We start from the raw sequence: 25,330 nt of genomic DNA, 5'->3' as shown, positions 1-25,330 counted from the left end.
ATAAGCTGAATAGCCAATCGGGCTATGATAGTTTTGTGTGTGTGTATATATATATATATATATATATATATATATATATATATATATATATAAAAACTTTAATACTTCATTTAAGATGTAACAATAAATATGTTTACTATGAAAGGGCCCAAGACAGGCATATGAGCTTTTGTTCTTTAATGTTAACAGAATTTCAGAATGAGTGACAGTTAAATGGAATGTACAGTATGAAATACAGTAGATCATATGAGTGATAATAAACAAACTACTGCAGTAATAAATTAGAACCCAATATTTAAAAAGTGCCATTGAACAAACTGCTAATCTACATAAAGTAATTAATGCATGAGGAGTCAAATGGCAATATAGTAAATACAGTGAGAGAGAGCCAGGTAGTCTGTATAAAGTGAAACATAAAATGCAATAAGAGTAATAGGAAGGCAAAAGTAGGTGTGTAATGAGAAAATAATGTAAAGTTAACTATACCATTTCAAAGCACATTTTATATTAATACTTACATTTTATCTTGGAGTCCCCTCAGCACCAAGTAGTAATTGATGTGATTGCATAGCACACTGGTTTTATGAAGCATGTATTTCATGGTTTGTGTTTGGGGGGGTGGGGCTTGCTTGGATGTTTGCTTTGGAGGTCGCTGTTGCTTTTGCAGATTTTTATTTAGAGCCTCCGAGTTGTTTTCATGTTTTTATGTGTGTTTTTTGCCGATGCTGCTTAAGTGTGTCTATGTGAGTCCTGGTGGTGTGATGCAACTATTTCCCTTCTGTTGACTGTGTGATCCAGTTTTGGGTTGAGGCAGCTTAGCCTCTAGTTTGGCTGTATAATTGCGTCTCTCGCATGTATTAGTGTTTGGTGGTAGGAGGAGAGGGTTGTCTGTATACATGAGGCAGTTGTAACATTGCCTCAGAATGCCCAGATTCACCAGTTGGACTGGAAATTACACCTGAAATTGCCCTTTGGATATGCCTGGATAGGTACAGTGAACTGTTTTACTGGATAGCAGGTAAGGTCGATTAGATAGCCTTGTCCTTCTGTACAGTACAGGAGGGACTAGTGCTAGGGTTTATATGTGCTTGCTAGGAGTTTTTAGCAAGTACCTGGCTGAGAAATAAATGGCTTGAGTGCTTAAGTTGAACGTTTGTCTAGTTCCAAGGGAAAAGTTGAAGAGGACACTTTGTGGAGCCTGGAATAGTTATACTCCAGCTAATCAGAGCTCAAAACAGTGCAAATGTGGTATTTATAGCAGGGAAATGAAAGAGATTGAAATTAGCCCAAAATGGCCAATAAACTGCTAATTTCTGGGCTGAAGCCACTCCTCTAAGGACAGATAGGCTGCTCAAAGCTCCCCTTTCTCACAGGTGAACAGAGAAACTTACTTCTATCCAAGTAAGGTATGGGCAAACACAGAGATTTGTAACACAGCCCTGAATTCAGCACTTACATGAAAACTGGACTTATACTAGCTTAGAAAGGTGGGAAACAAGTATATTTTTTGGGGGTTTTTTTTTCAGAAAATAAAGCAGATACAATCAAAAAAAACACTTTAAATGCACAGAAAAGGATACTTATTGTTATATCCCAGATCAGAGTTGTAGTAAATGCCCCTAGTAATAAACTAGGAAGAAACACAAATACAGTAAAAGCAGATGAATAAAATGCAATCATTTTTTTTTTATTTGTTTTTCTGTCTTTCAGCTTTTCCCGGTTAGGGGTCGCCACAGCGGAGCTCCTGTCCGCTAATGATTGACAGTAGATTTTTACGTGCCGAGTTGCCAGCCCTGACGCGCAGCCTTCAACAAACGTACTCCCATTCACGCATGTCTCCACACAGAAGACGCTCTAGTTGAAAATCGAACAGGACATATAAAACAATAAAAAATAAAAACGAACAAACTGATTTATACAAGTTACCCAATTAACCAGAAAAAAGCTCAAAACTGAGCCCTGTTCCAGCAGTCTTCAATCAGACAAGTTCTAACTGCACACTCCTGCTAGTAGGGTGCAGGGGAACCTTCTCTAAAAAAAGATGTCCTGGATCACTGCTCAAGTTATACAAACAACGCTAGATTCAGCAGGCCTCAATCTGGTCTGTGCTACAGCAACAAGGTCCAGCAATTTCAGAAAGAAACAGTTCAAATAAGCAGACGTAGTAAGCCCGTGACCAAAAATTCTCAGCTCAGAAGGGCAGAATCCTGCCTCTCTTCCCACAAGAGTGCAGACCACAAACCTTCTTAATGTAGAATAACTGGCCTGAAGCCCAAGTGCTTAAGCCAGAACTAATATTCTTTTAGAATAGCAAACAGTGGGCCTTCAATCAGCAATTCTTTTATTTTCAGTGGCAGAATTAAGGGGATTTCTCTTGACAGGTGATGCTGTCTCAATCTTTACTTGAACAGGGCTCAGGTTCAGGAGGAAGGACTAGTTGTTAATCCCCAAGAGGGTTATTATTGCGGCGTGTCAAATACTCTCCATACAGAATGCTCTCATCTTCATTTTCTTTCACTGAAGTGCAAAATGCCCTAACGCCATTGTGATCAAAGTCTGTTTAGAAATGTGGCATTTCCACTGGCTGTTTGGAAACATTTGTACGAAAGTGTTGGTCATCAGCTCTCTCCTTTACCCTGTTTGAAGTAAAGCTTACTTTGACACCTTAGTGCTGAGGACTTGCTGTTGTTCTAAGGCTATTTTTCAGCCCATGACCACCTAAGGGATTTCTTTGGTAATGCCTGAGATTTTTCTCAGCCATCTATCCACTGCAGAATGTTTTCCATCAGAGTTAACAGATATGAAAATAGTCATTAGCTTGTTTGCAAGAAGGCCTTTTGCAGTTGATTATTTTTACAGTTTTGCTGTTCCTATTTGTCTGGATGACCTTTACACAGCCTCTGTAGATGTACTTTCCTTTGTTAGCCTTGTGTATAACTGAGTTCTGCTTGTCTGTGTCTTGCTCTTTCTTTGGAGCACAGGCCTAAGCACCCCTGCTTCTGTTACATGTCATCTTAATGTATGCGTGTTACTGGCAAATGTGGAAGCTTGAGAATTCAAATATTTTATGCAGAAATTTGGATCTGAGAAGAGAAACTTCACCTTCACTCAGATCAGCTAACACACTAAGCAGTTACTACTTTAATGTTTCTAAAATGCCTACCTGCATATTTTCATGCAGCCAAGTTTTTGTTGTATTGCTATGTGATTTAATAATTTACTGAGCTAATAGTTTCTGAAGTTCTAAAAAACAATTTTGTAGTACTAGATCATCCTTTGCTTTTTTATCAAATGCAACACCTTTAAATATTCTGCTTTGCTATTACTGATATGTTTAGGTTATTGCTGCATATTTTACTAATTGTATTGAGTATGCTGTTGTAGAGCTACTCTAATTTTTTTATTTCATGATTTATTGCAGAGGTTGCTGATCTAGGTGAGTGAATCTCCATTTTTTAATGCTTTTACATGGTTTCCTTTATACCTATTGCTGACATAGTTGTATAAAATGTTAATAAATGTTAATAATTTTAATAAAGTGGAATTTCTCTTTAATAGCCAGTTGCAGCATGTAAAGTGCATATTATTAAACTTGTTTTTTTTGTTAATTCCTTGCCTTGGTTATGCCTGGTTCAATGTTTTTATTATTTACGTGCTGTTCATTTTCAGAGAAACGTGTTTACTGTTTTTCTATTTGCAAATTAGCCATTTGAGATGGCTACAGGGGTAATACCAGGTCCTCCCTTACTTTCATTTTTTGTGCCTCAGAGTATCATTCATATACTCTGGCTTTTTGGTATGTTTTGTCCATTTGTAAAAATCTTTATTGGTTATCTTATCAGTTACTATTTTATTTACGTTTGCTTGGAAGTTCCTCCTAAAATTTTGTAGTTTATTTTGTCTGTTTTCTTTTGAATGGCCAAAAATTTTCAAAAGCTTGTTAATTCCTGTACTGCCTCACAGCAGATCTTACAAAATACTGAACATGATGGATCTTGTTCAGTATGTTTCTCTTACTTTGGATTGCCTGTTAGCTGGTAAACTCCAGTGCCTGCTTTCCATTTGATTCCAGCACTGTATTTTCACATGGCAGTGTTTTACATTGTTTTGCAGCACTTTGATGGGTGGATGGATAAAGGCTTTATCCGTCATTGGGAAGCTGCTTTTCTGCATGTGTGAAGTCTAGAGTCCAAGCACTGTTATTGGGGAGCATACATCTCTTAGATATAACTTGGTCACCTCTGAGTTCTCTGGCCATCCTGGTTGAGTACCCCATATACTGTACGTAAGGTCTGTACTTGAATATGCACAAATGCTAGTTGTTGACAGCACAGTTGTCGAATGTATCATGGATGTTGCTGTAGTTCTCAGTGGCACAGAGTCCTGTTTTATACTTTGCAGTGTTAAATTTGATAAGATTGTGAATGTCTTCATAATGCTTTCTCTTTAGCAAATCTTGGGGCATCAGACACTTCAGATTGTTTTCTGTGTTGCCCTTTTGATCTATTTTCTGGTACATAGGCTTTTGCTAGCCCTGCCTTTGGGCCACACCTTAGTGTCTTTGTTTTGATAAGGATATATTTCTGGATCTGGAACAAGGCCATTCTTATTGTTGCTATCATTAAGATTAGTACCATTGTTTATGTACTGGAGCCATCTAAATCCCACAGGAGGGTGTGGGGAGCATATATCTGGAGTGTGAAGTCTTTTTATTGCCCTTTGGAAGATATAAGCAGATATTTTGCATGCGTATGCTCACTTTTGTCAGTTTGTTTCACTGGCTCTGAAATTTCAGCTGCTGTTTTATTTAAACTTGTTATATGGATACAGTTTTGTGTTATTGACATTGCCAGTATTGCAGTAGAATAGTCAGTATTGCATTTCTGTGGAAGCAGGTCACATGTAGACTTTCAGCAGTGCCCTCAAAAAAGGCTTTGGCTGTAGGGTTGCTTTGGTGCTCACTCCTGCTATAACTGATGCTTGGCTCGTTTGATTGTCAGCAGTCGCTCACTGTTGATATTTTCAGCAATAATTCAGTCGTTGATATTGCTGTGGAAAGAGCAAAGTTTGCAATGCCAGGTAGTGCTGTTGTCAGTCAACAGGGCACCACTTTGCATTTTTATGGTATGGTGTGCAGTTAGTTACTGCTGCATAGCTTTGCACAGTTGGACTGCTGTTGTAATAGTGACTTATAGTCACTCCTGTTTTCAGTGGCACTGTAGCATTATTGTTATAGGAAAACAAAATGTATTGTGCTCTATTTTTTTTTTTTTTTTTTTGTAATACTGGCTGTATGGTAAAAGACCTTATGTGGTCAGATCTTGTTTCTCAGTATTTTTGTTAATGATAAACTGAATGTAGACATACTTTTTTGAATGCCAGCTGTATGTAAAAGACAGAATAAGATCAAGCGTAAAGGGCAGTAAGAGCTCACTGTGGTTAGATAGCTGAGTTACTTGACTGCTTAGTTGGTTAGGCTGTTTTTTGTTAGGAGAGAAGCATTATTCAAAATTGTTTACATTGTGCATGAATCTGATTTTTTCATTTGGAGAACTTAAGTGGACCTTGCAGAACAAAATCTAGTTTAGTACCTTAGTTACTGAGGAAGTTGATTACTGACCAAGCTTGCCTACAAAAAATTATATGCAGATGCTGGACTTGAAAACATTTTTAGTATTTTATTCATGTATTTACCCGATTTGGCTATTTTTATTTATAATTAACTGTTAAATATTTGGGGGTCTCCACCCCCCCCCCCCAATCATGCTGTTGACCTGTTTCCTCCAAGGGGTGAGATTCCAGTGGCCCACTCATTTCCCTTATGCAGTGGATATAAAAAGTTTATACACCCCTGTTAAAATGCCAGGTTTTTGTGATATATATAAAAAAATGACACAATAAATTATTTCATAACTTTTCCCACCTTTAATGTGACCTATAACCTGTACAATTCAAATGAAAAAAAATTGTTAGGGGAAAATATATAAAAAACATACAATAAGCTGGTTGCATAAGTGTGTACAGCACACCCTTAAACTAATACTTTGTTGAAGCTTTTTCTGATTTAATTACAACATTCATGGTGCTGCGGTAGCGTTGTCGCCTCACAGTAAGACGCTGTCCGGTTCGATTGTCAGCTAGAGCGTCTTCTGCATGGAGACATGCGTGAATGGGCGTACCTTCGTTGAAGGTTGTGCGTCAGGCCTGGCAAGCCGGTACGTAAAAATCAACTGCCAATCATTAGCAGACAGGAGTTCCGCTGTGGTGACCCCTAACCGGGAAAAGCTGAAAGACACATTCTTCTTTGGTACACACCTGCCATCAGTTAGAGACTGGTTAACCCCAAATGAAGTTTAGCTGTCCTAGTAGGATTTTTCTGACATTTACTCAGTTGCCTGCTGCAGCAAAAGCCATGTTTCAAAGAGAGCTTACAAAGCATCAAAGGGATCTCATTGTTGAAAGGTATCAGTCAGGAGAAGGGTACAAAAAAATATTTCCACAGCATTGGATGTACTATGGAACACAGTGAAGACAGTCATCAAAAAGTGGAGAAAATGTTGAACAGTGACGTTGCAAAGAACTGAACATCCCTCTAAAATTGATGAAAACTGGTCAGGGAGACTGCCAAGAGACCTACAGCAACACTGAAGGAGCTGGAGGAATTTCTGTCAAGAACTGGTTGTGTACTACATGTGACAAGAATCTCCTGTATTCTCCATATGTCTGGTCTGTGGGGTAGGGTTGCAAGACGGAAGCCTTTTTCTTACACAGAAAAACATCCAAGCCTGGCTAAAATTTGCAAAACAGTACATCAAGTCTTCCAAAAGCATGTGGCAAAATCTGTTATGGTCTGATGAGACCAAGGTTGAACTTTTTGGCCACAATTCCAAAAGGTACATTTTGCTCAAAAACAACACTTGGCATTACTGAAAGAACACCATCTCCACGGTGAAGCATTGTGGTGGCAGTATCATGCTTTGGGGTTTCTTTTCTTCAGCTGGAACTGGGGCTTTAGTCAAGGTGGAGGGAATTATGAACAGTTCCAAATACCAGTCACTTTTGGCCCAAAACCTTCAGATGTCTGCTAGAAAGCTGAAGATGAAGAGGAATTTCACCTTTCAACACAATAATGACTGCAAGCATGCATCCAGATCAACAAAAGAATGGCTTCTCCAGAAGAAAATTAAAGATTTGGAGTGGCCCAGCCAGAGCTCAGACCTAAATCCAATAGAAAATCTATGGAGTGACCTGAAGAGGTCTGTGCAAAAGAGATGACCTCACAATCTGACAGATTTGGAGCACTTTTGTAAGGTGAGCAAATATTGCCAAGTCAAGATGTGCCATGCTGATGGACTCCTACCCAACAAGACTGAATGATGTAATTAATCAAAAGGTGCTTCAACGAAGTATTAGTTTAAGGGTGTGCACACTTACGCAACCAGCTTATTGTACGTTTTTTATTTTTTATATTTTTTCCCCCTAACAGATTTGTTTTATTTTTTTTTTTATTGAATTGTACATTAAAGGTGGGAAAAGTTTTGAAATCATTTATTGTGGTCTCATTTTTTTATATCACAAAAACCTGGCATTTTAACAGGGGTGTGTAAACTTTGTATATCCACTGTAGGTGAGAGTCAGATGCTGAGACTGAGAGGATGCCTTCATCTGCTGCTAAGGTTGGGGCTTTTTTTTTTTTTATGTGCAACTACCCCCCCCCCCCCCCAAGCATCTGCAGCCACTTGCCAAACAGCATATATGTGCTTCGTGCATGTAACTGCCAGTATGCATTTACTTTACAGCTGAGCAATGGTAAGCTGCTGGAGTTCCCTGTGAAGCAGGTACGTATTTGTTTCTCTCTTAACAGTGTAGATGTTAAGTCATTTTTGTTATTTCTTGATTTGCAGATTATACTTTATTGGTTGGAGCCAGCTAGAACGCTTGGATTAAGAATACTTCTTTAGTCACTAAAAAATATCACTGCATGTTGCAGCACCTGTGAACATTGGATCTTCTGAAGAAAAAAGGCCTATGGATAATTGACCAGACAAGTCTAGTTATTAATTCCATAAAGGAGGAGCTCCCTGACAAATCAGATGATATTGTAAAAATGCATCTCTAATCTATGGATGTCCTGAATGCTTACATTACCCCCAGAAAAGGAAGCTGAATTGTTCTTTGTAGTTAGTGTTGCAGTACTAAGTCTTGGGACTTCCTGCCATGCAGTACCCCAAGTTCAGCCTGAATAGCAGATATTTTCACCTTCCCCAGCCAACATCAAGATGTCTTAGTATAAAGAATTGTCAACACTTCATCTCTTTCTTGCCATGCTACTCTAATGCATCAGGCTGCGTATAGAAGTGTTGAACTATTGGCTAGCTTGAAGCCAGAGGGTTCACTTAAGCAACTTGTTGGGGAATTTTTTTCTCACTTAGGATTGACTAGGTGTTTGTTGTCAAGTAAAGTTAAAAATTGCCTTAGGTTTGGGGAAGCAAATCCCTTAATATTTTTATTGTTCTGTTTATGCTTGGAGCACAAAGTGACAAGCTGCCAGTGTTCTGCTAAATGTAGTGGTAGAATGAAAAAATTAAGGCCAAGTCTTAGTTTTTAAAACTGGTTAGTGCTTGGATTGCTTATGCAATGGTATCCTCTGGTTCCCAATCCCATCTTCATGAAGAAGTGTAAAGAGACGTGCATGAAGGAGAGGGATGTATGGAAGGCTGATGACTTCCCAATGTCTGACTCCCCACTTCTGCTTGAAATCCTCAATACAGTTGAGCTTTCACAACCCCCTGTCCACCATCTGATAGGCATGAGTCCTCTGCCATGCCTACAACCTAGTCTACACCCTTGTTAGCTGACACCAAGGCGTCATAAGTTGGGTCCAGAGTGGCTGCACAGGCCCCATCTTCTGCACCTGAAATCTGGTGACAGAGGATGAGGGTGGTATCCCCTTGGTAGTTCCAGAATAAATTCCCCAGATCCAGATTTCAGTCACAACCACCCTTCCGGAGCCTGATAACTAGTGCCCATTTCATCCATACCCAAGACACCTAGGTATTAAACATGTTTGCCCCAGCTGACTCTAACCAAGTTCCATGTCACCCCTCCCCAGGTCTCTTCACAGGGCCTAATTAAGTTGGTGCAGGACGTCATGGATTTCCCGAATTCTAAGCAGCCCACCGTAGAAAGGTAACCTGTACCAGGAACCTCTGTTGGCAAAAGAAGGGAAACATCCACCAGTGAGAATGATATCCTTGACAATGATCAACTTGCTTATGTGAAGCTTTTTACCTTCCCAACATTTTCTAAATTCTGGCTATAAAGACACCTTGTCCTCAGCCTTGCCACTTGAGGACTTGAACCTTGGGGGACACCCTTTAGAGAATGAAGAAATCTTTTAACTGGGAACTAGAATGTTGTCCCTACCTCAGGCCAATTATAGAGGACTCCTGAGTCTGCCTTGACATACCTCCAGTCTTGGATGGTGTGATGTTCATCGTGTTTCACTGTTGCAGTCATGACTGTAGGGTTCTTCCCTGCCGGCAGGCAGCCCTCGGTCGGCCAGAATCCCAAAGTCTGGGTCCGGCGTCGGCTGTTCAACCATGCTCCCTGACGTTAGAGCGCCAGGAGTACAAAGCTGACAGCCGACGCCATCTTCTCCAGTCTTTCTTGCCGTGCGGTGATAGCTGTTCGCAAGTGCCGGTCGGCTGACTCCTGGCGATTTTTTTTCTGATATACTTCAGTCCGAAGATTTTCTTCTCCACTCAAAGCTAAGTACCCCGTTGGGGAAACTTTTTTCTTGCTCCACTCCGATGTCAGAAAAAGTTAATAATTGTATTTCATGTGGGAAGCAAATACCTCATAAGGATTTTCATTCTTACTGTATTCCTTGCTTAGGCCCTGACCACGACGTAGCTAGTTGTCGGTTTTGTGCTAGATTCAATCAACGTACAATTAAGCGAAGGTACGATTTTGCTTTTCATTACTTCGGTAGGCGCTTTAACTACAAAATGTCGTCTGATACGGTTCCGGCTACCGGAGTTCACAAACGTCGCAAGGATAAAGACAGGCCTCCGAGGTCCAAATCTGATGATAGCGCACAAGCGGAGCCAGCTTCAGGTTCGGCCGTCATCAGTGAGGTGCTTTTGCAGCCCCTGTCGTCGGCCATTTCAGAACCGACGGCCAAAACGGACTCTCATGAGGAGCCGACCAGACCTTTAAATATTTCTGTTGCAGGACCTTCGGACAATGCTCCTTCGGATGGGTCCGGAGCCGCTGTGCAGGTACCGGCTTCCGAAGGGGTTTTCAGGCCTACTCAGCTTCTAATAAAGGCAAAGCCAAAGACAAAGGCAAAGACTCCTTCTAAATCCAAGACTACAACACAGGCCTCCTCTGAACCGGCTCCCAAGTCACAGAAACAGTTACTCAAGATGGCGGAGGATTTACTTACTATGATTAGGGGTTCACATCCCCCTCCAGATAAAAGGCCAAGGCAGGATGTTTATTATGATTCCTCTGATCAGGCTTCTGTTTCCTCAGTTTCTTCTTCTGATCAGGAATATTCTTTCCCTCCTTATGAGGATTCTGATGCTGAAGAATCCATTCCTTCAGCTTCTCCCCCTGAGGATTTCTCTTTTGGGGAAACTTTGCATGAAATGAGGGAACATTTCCACTGGGAAGGACAGGAGTATTCGGAATCTAAGGAAAGACTGAGGGATTTTCTTCTTCCCCAACATAGACCCCTGGCTATTCTTCCTGTTTTGGATATTGTGGATGATGCTTTTTCGGAGGCTAACTTAACCCCTGACTCTTTTCCTCCTGCTCCTGTTAAGCCTGATAGAAATTACAGGGTTCCTGATTCCCATCAGTTTTTATACAAGACCCCTTCTGCTGACCCTGAAACCATTTCTCAGGGTCCTAAGGGAGTTAAGGCCGCTTCTGCCAAAAATCCCTTTCCTACTGAAAAGGATTCTCGATCCTTAGAAAGATGGGGCAAAAAGGTGTACACTTCTGCTACTTTGTCCATTAGGGCTTTAAACTGTCAGTTTCATATGTTAAAATACCAGCAATTTCTCTTGTCTTTTAAAACAAAAGCTTACTTCCATTTCTGCCTGTGCAGATAAGGAATTGCATGACTTAATGCATGCCACTGAACAAGTTGGGAAACATGGTTTACACTGTGGATTTGATGCCTTGGAGGCTTCTTGTAGGGCTGTGGCCTCTGGCACAGTCATTAGAAGGCATGCTTGGCTAAAGGAACAACATTTGCCTTAACAAGTAAAGGCTAAATTATTGGACGCTCCTGTTCAGCATTATGTTTTGTTTGGATCAAAAGCTGAAGAGGTGATTAAAAAGATGGAGGATAAGGCGAAATCCATGCAAACAGTTAAAGATTTCTTACAAGTACAGCCACCTAGATTTAGCAGGAATTGGCTTTCAAAAAATTGGTCCTTTCCCACTTCAGACGGGCCTCAGAGGGGTAGATATAGACGCTCCAGAGGAAGGCCTCAATCACAAGCTTCTTATAGACCAAGACAGTGGACTGCTTCCACCCCTAGGGGAGGAGAGGACAGGTCACAAACTCAAAGGAAACAAACTCAATGACTCCCTCTGTTGGGCTACAGGAACTTCTTGCCTGGAAGCCCCTCTCGGAGGAAAACTCTCTTTTTTATCAAAATTGGACTCAAATAACCCAAGACAAGTGGGTTTTGGATGTGGTTTTAAGAGGTTACAAATTTCATTTTCATACCTTGCCAAGGCCAAGCGGATGGCCAGACCTTCCAAAACATCAATGGACGGAGGCCTTAAACCAGGTGGAAGCTCTTTCGGCTATGAATGCCATAGAACTGGTTCCACTTTCAGAGATAGGAAAAGGTTTTTACTCAAGGCTCTTTCTAGTCCCAAGGAAGCAAAACTCATGGAGACCCATTCTGGATCTGTCGGTCTTGAACACCTTTCTAGAGATTCCAAAATTCAAGATGCTTACTCTACAGCAGCTACTTCCAATGCTGTCCAAAGATGCATGGATGGTAACTTTGGATTTAAAGGAGGCATATTTACACATTCCCATAAGGCAGGATCGCAGAAAATATCTCGTGTTCAAGGCCGGATCGAGGCACTTTCAATTCTCTGCGCTGCCCTTTGGATTGTCTACTGCGCCCAGAGTCTTCACCAAATGCCTGGCTCCAGTAGTAGCTTACTGCAGACTCAAGGGAATTCAAATTTACCCTTATCTGGACGATTGTCTAATTCAGGCAGACAGCAAGGATGTCTTACTCCAGCATCTAGAATTTGTACAGAACCTCCTCAAGTTCCTGGGATTCTCTGTAAACATAAAAAAGTCAAATTTGACACCATCACAACAGATAACTTTTCTGGGTGCACTTCTAAACACCACAACCCAGATGGCATTTCTGACATCCGAAAAACAATTACAGCTGGCTTCAACTTTCAGAACCTTGGCAACTTTAACTCAACTATCTGCAAGGAAATTCCTGCAGGCTTTGGGTTACATGGACTCCTGCATCCTTCTTGGTCTCAGTATTGCCACAGTTTAGACGTACTGATCTCCGTCCTTCTTTGCCTTCAAAAGGAATTTCTTTGGTGGTCCAGGGCATGTGCTCTAAACAAAGGGGAAACCCTTCCGTCTGCCTCCTGCCTCTCAGATTCTAACCACGGACGCCTCGGATTATGCTTGGGGAGCCCATTTTCAGGGCAATTGTCTGCAGGGCCTTTGGACAAAGGATCAGAAGCACCTGCATATCAACTTAAAGGAAATGTTAGCCGTTCAGAAAGCTCTATTGGCCTTCAGGAATCTCTTACAACCAGGACAACTACTAATACGGACGGACAACACCACAGTTATGTGGTACATAAACAAGCAAGGGGGATCTCATTCCTACCCCCTTTGCAGACTAGCCATGGATCTATGGAACACAGCTCTAGCTTGCAATCTGGATCTTCAAGCTCAGTTTCTACCAGGTGGACACCAAAATATTCAGGATGATAACAGCAGTCTGGGGATGTCCTCACATAGACCTCTTTGCATCCCATCTCGATCATCAACTACAGAATTTTTGCACCAGGACTTTCCACAGAGAAGCTTGGAAAGTGGATGCCCTGTCATTCAGTTGGAGGAACCTCTCGGGATATGCCTTTCCGCCTCTTCCTTTTCTTCCACGGGTTTTATTGAAGATAAAAACAGGACAAGCCCAAGATGATGATCTTGCTGGCTCCAAATTGGCCTCGGCAGTTTTGGTATCCAACTCTAAAAAACCTATGCCTGGAGCCCCCTTGGGTTTTACCTCAGTCTCCGAACCTTCTGTCCCAACATCAGGGTCAGGTTCTACATTCTCATGTCAGAACTCTCAGCCTGTTGGCCTGGTTAATCCAGGGCCTTTGATTTCTTCTTTCCTACCCAAGCAGGTTATGGATGTCATTTTAGAAGCCAGACGTCCTAGCACTAGAAAATCTTATGCAGGAAAATGGAAAAGATTTTGTTCCTGGATGCAGGCTCAGGATTCTGATCCTCCTCTTCCTAACATTACTTTAATTTTACTTTACCTGACAGATCTCTTACATAAGGGTCTCTCTTTCTCTTCCATTAAGATACATGCCTCTGCTATTTCTGCTCATTATAATACAGACCCTACCATCTTTTCCCACCAGCTCATGAGACAGTTTCTCAGAGGAGCTAAGAACTTAAGACCTCCTAGATCTCCTCCCATTCCTGCGTAGGATCTCAACTATGTTTTGGAACTAGGGACTTCCTCAGTGGGGTGCTCCTGGGAACCTTGCCTCCTTTTGAGCCTGCTGCCTCTTCTGACATCAAGTTTTTATCTTGGAAGACAGCTATCCTGATAGCCCTAACCTCTGCCAGGAGAGTTTCAGAGTTACAAGCTCTTATGGCTGTGGAACCTTATATTATTTTTCATCAAGACAGGGTATCTTTGAGGACTAATCCTACCTTCATGCCTAAGGTGGTTTCCAAAGTGGCTTTAAATCAAACTATCCACTTGCCAACCTTTTTCCCCCACTCCTCAAAATAAAGGGGAAAGGATCTTACATTCCTTGGATGTACACAGACAACTATGTTTTTACCTGAACAGAACCAAGGACATCAGAAAATCAGAACAATTGTTTGTTTCTTATGCTTCAAGTTCCCAAGGTAAAGCCTTTGCAAAACAGACCATTTCTAAATGGATTGCTCATGGAATCAGATTTTGTTATTCACACCATGGAAAGCAAATCCCAGGGAGTATACAGACTCATTCCACCAGAGCTGCTCCCACTTCTGCGGCCTTCCTCAGGGGAGTTCCTACCAAAGACATTTTGGAAGCTGCAACTTGAGTTCAGTGCATACTTTTTCTAAGCACTACAATCTACCTCTCTACTAAGTCTAGGGCAGGCTTTGCCTCTGCAGTCTTGCAGGGCCTTTTAGCCACCCCTTCTTTATGAGCACCACCCTTTCTTTCAGCTTTGGGATTCTACCCTACAGTCATGACTGCAACAGTGAAACACGATCAACATAGTACAGTTGTGTACACCTACCATAAATGTAGATGTTCGAGTGTCTTCACTGTTGCAGTCTGGGTTTCCCTCCCTCCTGTCCCCTCTTATTTTTACTTTTGTGTATTTCCTTTTTTTCACCATTCTTCTGAGGTGTATTTGCAAAGGTTATGGGACCTTTTCCATTTTGGACTCCTGACATCTGGGGCAAGAAAAACTGGAGAAGATGGCGTCGGCTGTCAGCTTTGTACTCCTGGCGCTCTGACGTCAGGGAGCATGGTTGAACAGCCGATGCCGGACCCAGACTTTGGGATTCTGGCCGACCGAAGGCTGCCTGCCGGCAGGGGAGAACCCTACAGTCATGACTGCAACAGTGAAGACACTCTAACATCTACATTTACGGTAGGTGTACACAACTGTACTTTCCCAAACATGTCACTGTAGCATGATTCTCTTCGCCCTGTTCCCAGACAGGTCTCTTCAGTAGAGTGCTTGATCCCCACAAGCACCTGTATAAGAACCCAGTAATATACCCAGCTGTGGGGTGTCTGGAGTCCATCATCATCATTATCTGTACCTACTTCCAGGAACTCATTGCCAGATGATCAATCTCTAAATCTAAGATAGAGATCTTAGATTTACCATGAAACACTCCTCTCATAAGATAGATTTTCTTGATCTCTATATAGAAAAATTATCCTGTGGATTGATTAATACTGGGATATATAGGAAATCATGCCATGTTAATACACTGTTATTGAGATCCAGCATGCACCCTTCTTATGTCTTTAAGAATATTATTAAAGGTCAAGGTATACGTTCATCTAGGATGAATCCTCCAGATTCAGGTTTTATAGATGAACTGGTGAACCTCAGGATGAATTTATTGGAGAGAGGCTATAAGGAATTTGAAGTTGATAGACAATTACATATAATTCCAACTCTACGATCTGATACAGCTGCTCCTTATTTTGGAACAGCTGTTACCGATATAGCCACACGTCCAACATCTATTAACTCTTATGTTAAGTTTCCATCCTTTTACACTTCCGACTATATGGAAGTCAGAAGAATTATAGGCAGACATTGGTCTGTCTTGCAAACAGATGAAAGTATAAGGAGGGTGGTAGGTGAACAGCTATGTTTTTTATATAGAAATAAAGGAATCTAAAAAGGTTGCTTTGCTATCCTAGAGATAGGAACTTGGCATCCGGAGAGATGCATACTGTACCCTGTGGCAAATGTAATTTTTGTCCTTTTATAGACACCATAATGAATTTTTGCATCCAGATTTGAATAGGATAATTAAGACTACTGCATCAGCTAATTGTATGACTTCACATCTAGTATATTTGGCTATTTGTCAGACTTGCTCATCTTTCTACGTTGGAAAAACTAACAGATTATTTAGGGATAGAATGCGTGAGCATATTTATGATATTAGGAAAGGCTTGGAGCATAATGCACTAGCTAAACATATTGCTCAAAGTGGTGATACACATAGTTTTTTATTTAGGGCATTGACTGTGATACATCCTAGTGCACGTGAGGGTGACATTAGGAATTATACAGAGACTATAGAAAGTAATTGGATCATTAGATTAAGGGCAGACAAAGGGAAGGGATTAAATGAAAGGGCTTCTATTAAGCCCTTCCTTAGGAAGCGTAGGAATAATAAGCTAGTGTTTAGTAATTGGATCATTAGATTAAGGGCAGACAAAGGGAAGGGATTAAATGAAAGGGCTTCTATTAAGCCCTTCCTTAGGAAGCGTAGGAATAATAAGCTAGTGTTTATATGTTACTCTATTCCTTTGTATATGCTCTTTTACTTTTTTATATAGTCTATACTAGATTAGTATTTTAATATGATCACATGTATTTATTTAGTTATATAGATATTTTTTTGTGTTAATGTTTTTAGGTTTAATTTTTAGCCTGTTTCAGCTTGTTTTATTATGCATTACACGGTCATCTAGGATATATGTTATATAACTAATATAATCTGCATAATGCCGATATCTGTATCATGTTTCTTTAAGATTTGAATTGGTGCAGTTGAATGATTGGTTCCTTTTGTAATTTGAACGTTATATATATGGTTTTATGTTATGGGTGAATATTATTTTATGTCTGATGAAGCTTTTTAAGCATAAGCGCTTACTTTTATGTCTGGACACCCTTCAATAAATTATATTTGTTTGCTTTGGAATTCTCTACGTATTATTGGAATTATTTGAATCTGATTCTGCTTCGTTCTGACCCAATATTTGACTCTTTTTATATTATTTGTTGCTGGGACAGAGCATTTAGCAGACTTTTTGGCCGTACTCTATCTTGCTCTTTCCTCATTATATTTAATTTTTGTATAAGTTACACCTTTGGACGCTGAGTCTATGTCTTGAAACCAAACATTGTCTCATAACTAATTCACCACAGCCACTTTGTGTAAGTATTTTCCATTTAAGTTTGTAATTAGAATTTTGAATAAAATATGCAAATATATGTTGGGTGGCATTATAATAGCCTTTCTAATGTGGTAGTCATTTTATTCCATGTGATCTTTGAATCTTTGTTTTTCCAAATAAATTTCATTTATCTGATGTCAGTTTTCATTCTGTCCTCAACTGTTGGGTTCAGATCGGACTTGGCTGTTAATAAGCGCGTGGAAACCAAAAAGCTCTTAAGCTTCTCCCTTACCCATAATGCATCAACAACTAACATACCCCAGATCTGGCTGCTTTTTGTGAAAAGACTTGGTCAGGCTTAGCTCTCAAGTTTTGCAGATAAGTGCTAGATTTTTTTTTTTTTGCAGTAATTGTTTTCTGATAACTTGTATATTACTTGTTTACTCCCTTACCCTCATACAATATTGTATAGCTTTACCATTGTTGGTAATGTTTCTCCCTTCTCTTTCCTGTTATACACTCTGGTGTAGCTTTATTACCATTGTTGGTATTTTCTGACTGTTTCTTTTTCTCTTCATTTAAAAAAAAAAAGACTTCCTCCTTTTTTCTTAGTTTTTTTTACTTTTTTCTTCTGTTGAAATGGCTGAGAAGGTTCCTTCTGTCTTCAAAAAGTGTTGTGAGCATAAGTTGCCTCTCCCTGATGCCCACACTCTGCTTATTACCTAGGCCCAGAGCACCTTCAGGAGGATTGCTGTATTTGCACAGTTTGAATCCCAGGGACAGTGGACAGAAAAAATACTTATTCTGAAGGACTTGTTGCCATCATCCTTTGAAGCTATCGCTGGGGCTCAGTCCTCCAAGACTAAAGCTAAGGAGTCCAAATCTCTGTGTCCGATGCCTTCCACTCCCTCTGCCCCGATTTCGGAGTCTTATAGGAAGAGATCTAAATCGGATCCGAGAAGCTCTCAAAATCATTCTCTTTCGGATCTAAAGAAAAAGAAATTAATGTGTCCTAAGTTTTTGGATACGACAAAGAAACCTGCAGATCCCACTGTCTGTGGTACCACTGTTCTTCCAAGAACCAGATGTTCCCATTCTCTTGATCCTGTGCCTTCAGGGGTTCCCTCAACATTTTTGGAAAGGTGCCGATCAAAGTTGTCTTCCCTTGCTTTGTTGCATTTATCCAGGAGTTTAATAGAGGAAGATATGGACAAAATAATGCAGAAGTTCTTCTCAGAGCAGATGCAGATGTGTGTTTTACCAGCTCTTACCCCTTCAGGGTAGGAGGTCTGTCCACCTACCACTCCTCCACTTCATAACCCTCTCTGATCCCTTTGTTTGCTATGGAGTCCCTAAAGCCGAGCCTTCTGGGTCCATCTCGCTCAGATCTGAAGATGACATCTTCAGATCCCAAGCTTATTGTGAGTGCTCCAGCTCCGACTTCTTTCAGGTCTGGATGATTCTCTGAGCTGAAGCTTCCTTGTCAGGTCTGAGGCATTTGAGTCGACTCCAAAGCTTTTGGAGCCATCTCTGTGATTTGGTGCTTCAGCACAAGATAGCTCTGCTCTGACTTCCTCCTCATGGAGATTGCTTTCCGGGTGGGAGAAGTCAGTGATCCAGAAGCCTGCCTTCTCAGCACAAGGGTTTTCTCTCTCTGTCTCCGGGGCGGTCTGCCTTCGAGGTTGTGAAGAGGGTATTTTTTGTTCCGAGAGGATGGATGGATCTAGCGCCCTTGGATTCTGTCCGCTTCCCAGTTGTGTCTATGCTCTGGAGCCTTATTGTATTCCACTGGGACAGCCAGCTTGAGACACCCAGACCACCCAGCAGGGTTTATTAGTCTGTTCTGACGCTTCCCAGGAGCACCCCACTGAGGAAGTCCGTAGGAGGAGAAAGTGTAAAAGTCACTTGGACTCTCCACAAGAGTCTATCACTGAGGATACTGATTTTGATGAGGGTGAAAGATCCCCACAATCATATCTGGAAGACCTCTCATGTAAAGACATCCTAGAGATCCTTAAACAGAGAGGTGGTTGGATCCCCAGCAACTTTTCACCCGAGGAATTATTATTTCTGAAGGCCTTTGGAGCTGGCCCATCTACCTCCTGGGTTACTCCGTCCACCGACAAATTTGTTGATTTGGTCTCTGTGGGCGTGGAAGAAGCCAGATTCAGTTGAATCAGTACCTAAGGAGACGGATTAGATTCTAGGTCCATCTGTGGGGAAGCAATTTTGGGGTAAAGGGGTGCCTGTGAATGCCATGGTTGTGGCAGCAGCTACCAAGAAAGAACTATCCCCCTAACAGGGAATCTAGGGTGTTGGACAGGCTTGAGAGGTATAGCTACACTTCAGTGACCTTTGCTCTTAGGTCACTGGACTATTTGGCGCATTCTACTAGGTTGCAAAAGGATTTGCTCAAAGAAATTTAAAATTCCCTTTCAGGGACTATTTCTGCTGAGACCCAATCATCTATGGCGTCTCAGTTGGTTACCCTCCAATCTATCTCAAATTCATACAGGAAGCTTATTTTGCATGCAACCAAAGGTGCCTCAAGGGGCAGTGAGTTTAGGCATATCCATTAGGAGGCATGCATGGATGTGCTTGTGATTTTGCGGAGCCTTTTAAGTCCTTATTCGTCATTGCTGCCTTTGTCATTTCATTGTTTGGCCCAAAAGTAAAGGACACACTTTCCAGGTGTGAGAAGGATGGAAAGACCCTATCTACATTGGGCGAACATTTTTCAGTGTCTTAAAGATCCTTTTCTAGTAATCAATGAGGTGGTCAGAAAATGTGGCTCAAAGTCCCAAGGTCCTTTCCAAGACGCACTGGGAGAAAGTTCCTCTAAGGGCAGAGGGGAGAACTCTGATATACATTGACACCCCTGTGGCAGAGGAGGCCCAGGGATTCTGTTTCTGATGGACCCTACCAGTGCTCCTGAAAGGTGGCCTGATTGTCCACCTCTGGAGGCAGTTGGTAATCAGCTATACCTGCACCTGAGAGCCTGGCTAGACAGAGAGAAAAGATGTATGGGTGCAAAGGATTATTTCCAGAGGTTATATAATTCCCTTTTCCCTTCATACTCCAAGTGTATGAAAAATTCCCAGTGTTCCACCCAGTCGGAGGAAAGAAGTAGCACTAGAAGTACAAAAGCTGCTAGAGAAGAGTCATCAGAGGTCCCATCAGACCAGACATAGTCTGGGACGTACTCAAGATTTGTTTCAGTGCCAAAGAAAACCGGGGAGTGGAGACCAATTTTGGATCTCAGCAAATTGAACAAGTCAATTCAACACACAGTTTCATATTGTTACAGTCCAGTCCATTCTCCCTTTTCTGGGCAAGGATGACTGGATGTGCTCAATAGACCTTCAGGATGCATGCAATCATGTAAGAATGAATAGACAATCCCAAAGGTATTTATGATTCCAGCTGGGAGCCAGTCACTAGCAGTTCAGAGCGCTGCCCTTTTACCTCACCACAGTCCCCAGGGTGTTTACCCAATGCAGAGCGGTAGTAGCAGCTAACTTGAGACTGCAGGGATATGCTGGGTGTTTCCATGTTTAGGCGACTGACTCATTACTACCCTGACCAGGCATCTGTTAGTAAGGAAAAGAAATCAGGTACTCAAGATTTGCTCCTTTCTGGGGATAACCATAAATTACAACAAATCTCACTCTCAACCAGCTGAAAATTTGGAATTCATAGAAGTACTTTTCAATGTGACTTCAGTGATAACTTTTCCTCTCAAGAATACAGACTTATCAGAATCCAGGTCTGAAAAATAATTCGTAATGCCAAGATTTTAGCTTGCTTGGTCCTTCAAGCTTTAGAATCAGTGTAATGTCAGCGACAGTAACCTTAATTCCTCTAACCAGATGTCGTATGACAATTCTTCAGTGGATGCTAAGAACACAGTGGTCTATTCTTTACCAGTACACATCAGCACAAATAAGAATCACTCAGGCATGCAAGAGACACCTCAGGTGGTGGATTCAGTCAGATCAAGTTCTAAAAAGCCATCTATTCATTCTCCCCCAATCCAAGGCCAATAGAGACTAGACACTATTCAGATGGGATGGTGGACACTTTCTGCAGAAAACAGTCGAAGGTAGTTGGTTTCCCCCCAAAGAGGCCAACTTGCATATAAATGTTCTATAGATGAAAGCAGATGTCATAGCATTGCAGAACCCTGCAGGACGCTCTCCCTGTAGGGACAGTTGTGCTTCAAACAGACTGTCGGTAGTTTGGTACGTCAACAAACAAGGAGTTACCAGATCTTACTCCTTATGTCAAGAAGCACTCAGAGTGTAGCAATGGGCCATCTCGTCCAACCACTTTCTCATAGCAATGCTTATTCCGGAGAAGTCCAGTGTTATAGCAGACAGATTGAGCAGATCCATTCCTCTACCTCACAAGTGGACTGTCAACAGGAAAATGACAAATGATTTTCTGTCAGTGGTGCCAGCAGTGCTGCAATCTTTTAGCTTCTCCTCTAAACATCAAATGTAATAGCTACTTTGCCCTAATTCCCCCTCAGGGGGAATCACCAAGGGATGTTCTACTTCACAGTTGGCTTCCCGATCTACATTATGCTTACCCACTAATTTCAAAATTTCTGCAGAAAGCTGTCAGGTTGAAAAGCAAATTCACCCTCATTGCATCTTAAAGGCTCTGCAGATATGGTTCCCCTTCTTGTGGCCTCAACTACTATGCCAACCTTGTTTTCTGGATCCAGTTCTGGACCTCCTGTCATATATGGCAGGCATGATGCATCCAGATATTTCAAACATCGAGCTAGCAGCTTGGTTTCTCCAATTCCGTTAATGACCAGACAACCAATGCCCTCTTCCTCTGTCCGCCATGTCCTTGTATCTTCCCATAAACCTTCATCAGGAAAATTTTATACAAGTAAATGGAAAAGATTTATTTATTGGGCACAACAAAATCATATTGCTCCATTTTCAACTTTGATGCATAACTTGCTTGAAATTTTAGCTTTGCTCTTTAATGAAGGGGTGAGCTCCTCTACCATTAAGGTTCAGTTAGCAGCAATATCTCATTTTTATACTAGATTTAAAGATTCTTCTGTGGCCTCTCTTAAACTTTGCCAAGCATTCTTGAGAGGCACTCTTTGAGACCCTCAGGTCAAGATCCTACTCCACTATGGGATCTGAACTCTGTACTGCATGCATTAATTCATTGTCCCTTTAAACCAGCAGCTAAATGTGACTAAGTTTCTTACCTGAGAAAGCTATCTGTCTAGTGGTCATTGCCTCAGCAGGAAGAATTTCGAAACTTCAAGCCTTGTCTTCAAATCCTCCCTTGATTTTTCATGAGGATAAGTTTACATTACGAACAAATGCATCCTTCCTTCCCAAGGTGTTGTCAGAATCCAGTAACAGTCCATTAATTTGCCAGTATTCTTTCCTAAATTTCTAAACAAAGATGAATATATGTTGCATTTATTGGATGTTCACAGGCAGTTATGTTTTTATCTACATAGGACAAAAGAAATCGGAAAGACAGACCAGTTGTTTCCTTTGCCAATTTGAAAGTGGGTAAACCAGTCGCAAAACTAACTTTAACCAAATAAATAACACTAGCTTCTTCATAAATGCAACGTTACGAACACAGAGGAATCGCTTGGCAAACACCTGACATATTTTCCTTTTATTAACAAACTAACGAAAATCCACTTGTTCAGTTAAAATACACAGAAAATGGTTTAGCGCTTTCACCCACTACATGTGGGCTTCTTCAGAACCTTCTGAAGAAGCCCACATGTAGTGGGTGAAAGTGCTATTTCAGGTGTTTGCACAGCGATTCCTCTGTGTTCGTAACGTTGCATTTACGAAGAAGCTAGTGTTATTTGTTGGGTTCAACGTTAACTTTAACCAGATGGCTGACTGTATTTCTCTTGTATATAATAAATTGGGTCTTATCTTGGTTAAACCTGTTGTGCAACACCTCATACCTTTGTCACGCATTACAAATTAGATCTGGTCTCGAGGGGTAGAGCATCTTTTGGTTCAACTGTGCTCAGGAATATCCGTCCTTAGAGTCCACCCAGGGTTTTAGGTAGCTGGGGACTATAACATCAGATAAAGAAGTTATGTACTCACCCTAACATTCCATCTGTGCTGTCCATTTTATAGGTTCATAGGTTGGTACTAAGCTATTGGCCCTAGGGGCCTATACAAGCCTAGCCGTAATAATTCCCTGGCTATTTCTTCCCACAGTATTTACTTCCATGGACCCCTGTCTTGATCCCCGGGGTGAATTTCCTATCTCCCATCCAATCATCAAGGTTTCTTTTGAAGAGGGCCAAAGAGGCGCAATGCTTGACATATATAGGCAGTCTATTCCAGAGTCTGTGGAGTCTCTGGGTCAGGAACCTATCTCTCCAGCATGTTTTGTTCATTGTGATGACAAGGTTTAGATCCCTGAAATGTGTCTCTCTGAGGGACTGGGATTGCTTTAACAGCTCTGGGTTTGACATGGCCTTGTATGTTAAGCAGAGATCGCCTCTGAGTAGACTATATGTGACAGAGTATAGGTGGAGTTTTTTTAGACGGTCAGCATAGGGCATCTGCTTTAGGCCTGTGATTCTTTTAGTGAGGTATTCCTGCGGCTTTTCCAGTTGCACATGTCTTGAGATATACATACCAAACTGGGCGTTGTATTCTATAATGTGTCTGAGGGATGAGTACAGTGGGACAATGACCTCCTTTTTTCTGAATGAAAAGCCCTTAGTGATGAAGTGTGCCACATAGAAGGATTCCCTGACTGTTGTGGCGATGTTATCGAAGGTGAGACCACTGTCCACCTGTGTCCCGAAGTCTCTCATCACACTTTCGATATTTAGTGTACTGCCACCTATGTGGTAATTCACGAGTACATGTTTTTCCCAAAGGGGATACTATACATTTCTTGCCATTGAGCTTGAGCCCATGGCTCTGGCACCAAGCATCTGTTTCTGTAAGGTCCTTTTGTAGAATATCCACATCATTTGGAGATTCAGTAATGGTTCCCAGTTTGCAGTCATCTGCGAACTTTGTTAGCCAGAGTCCCTTAGTGTTGGCCTGTACTTCAGAGAAATAGATGCCAAACGAGCGGTCCCGGGACTGAACCCTGAGGTACTCCACTTGTCTGGAGCTGCATTTGGAGTCTGCTACTTTTACAGTGTGGGTTCTGTCAATAAGCCAGTTGTCAACCCATCGAGTGATGTCGGGATTAATGCCCAGCTTAGTAAGTTTATATATGATTCCAGAGTGGGGGATGGTGTTGAAGGCCTTGGCAAGGTCCAAATAGGCTGTGTGGACCACCTTACCCTTGTCTACGGCTTTGGAGATTTTCAAAGAAGACATTCAGGTTCAGGAGACAAGATTGGCCCTTCACGACCCCAGATTTCGTGGTGTCCAGTGTTTGAAGGTTGCCGATGTCTTTGTTTATAAGTTCCATGATAATACATTCCATGGTCTTGCAGATCAGGCTCGTCAGACTGATGAGGCAGTAGTTCCCGGGATCCAAGGTGGTTCCCCCCTTGTGGAGTGGGATAACTGCAGCTGTGTGCCACTCGGTGGGCATGAAGCCTGAGGTGAGGCTATGGTTAAACCTGACACTTAGGTGAGGTGCCAGTTCAGGCTGCCATTTTCATTATTCCTCAACTTCCCTCTCACCATCCCCCATCCTTTGTTTTTACAAACTTCTGGAAGAATGAGATATTGTAAGGACACCACTGTCCTTTCTGATTGAGTTCCAGATGTTCTTCGTGTTTTACTGTTGCAGTCATCATGCTTGGGTTATCTGCCTGCAGGTAGCTCTTAGTCGCCCCGAATACCAGAGTCTTGGGATTTCTGCATCGGATGCTGTCGCCTCTTCCATGATGTCAGGTCATCAGGGTATAAAGCATGCAGCTGACGCCATTACATCAGCTTTTCTTGCCGCGTAGGAGCCCGAAGCAGAAGCAGTTCACAAGTGCCGATCGGCCGTAACCTGAAATTTCTAGTTTCAAGCCTGAAGTCTTCTAAAGCTAAGTACCCCGTTGGGGATCCTTTTTTTTTTTTTGCTCTAACCGATGTCAGAAAAAGTTAATAATTGTCTTGCCTGTGGAAAGCAAATACCTCAGATTTTCATTCTTACTGCATCACCTGTTTAGGCCCAGACCATGACATCCCTCACTCCTTCTATAGTATGTATAAAAATGGGTTTTTGTGTACATTTTGGCAGTTATTACTTTTAGGTAAATCAGCAAACAAGATCTGGGTATGTTATGGGTTGGTGCATTATGGGTACGGAAGAAGCTCAAGAGCTTTTTGGTTACGACAAGCTTTAGTAATGAGAAGTAAATTGTCCTGTTGCAACTAAACAGTTCTAGTAAAATGCACGAAGCACCAAATAACAGGACAGCTGGATTCCAAAAC

The 25,330-nt window shown here is 41.6% G+C and overlaps 1 protein-coding gene across 1 annotated transcript in view; it reads left to right on the top strand.

Annotated features, from left to right (window-relative positions):
* Positions 1-25,330, top strand: part of IMMT (inner membrane mitochondrial protein) — a 1,103,717-nt gene that overhangs the window by 702,653 nt on the left and 375,734 nt on the right. The window contains exon 11 of the mRNA XM_044062331.1: positions 3,422-3,436. Within this exon, the coding sequence (XP_043918266.1) occupies positions 3,422-3,436 (15 nt within the window). The remainder of the gene's footprint in view (positions 1-3,421; positions 3,437-25,330) is intronic.

Source organism: Protopterus annectens, chromosome 2.part1 (assembly GCF_019279795.1).
Source record: "Protopterus annectens isolate FY-2018-M chromosome 2.part1, PAN1.0, whole genome shotgun sequence".
Lineage (NCBI taxonomy): Eukaryota > Metazoa > Chordata > Ceratodontiformes > Protopteridae > Protopterus > Protopterus annectens.
Note: the sequence above shows the minus strand (reverse complement) of the source record. Positions and strands in the feature narration are given on the sequence as shown.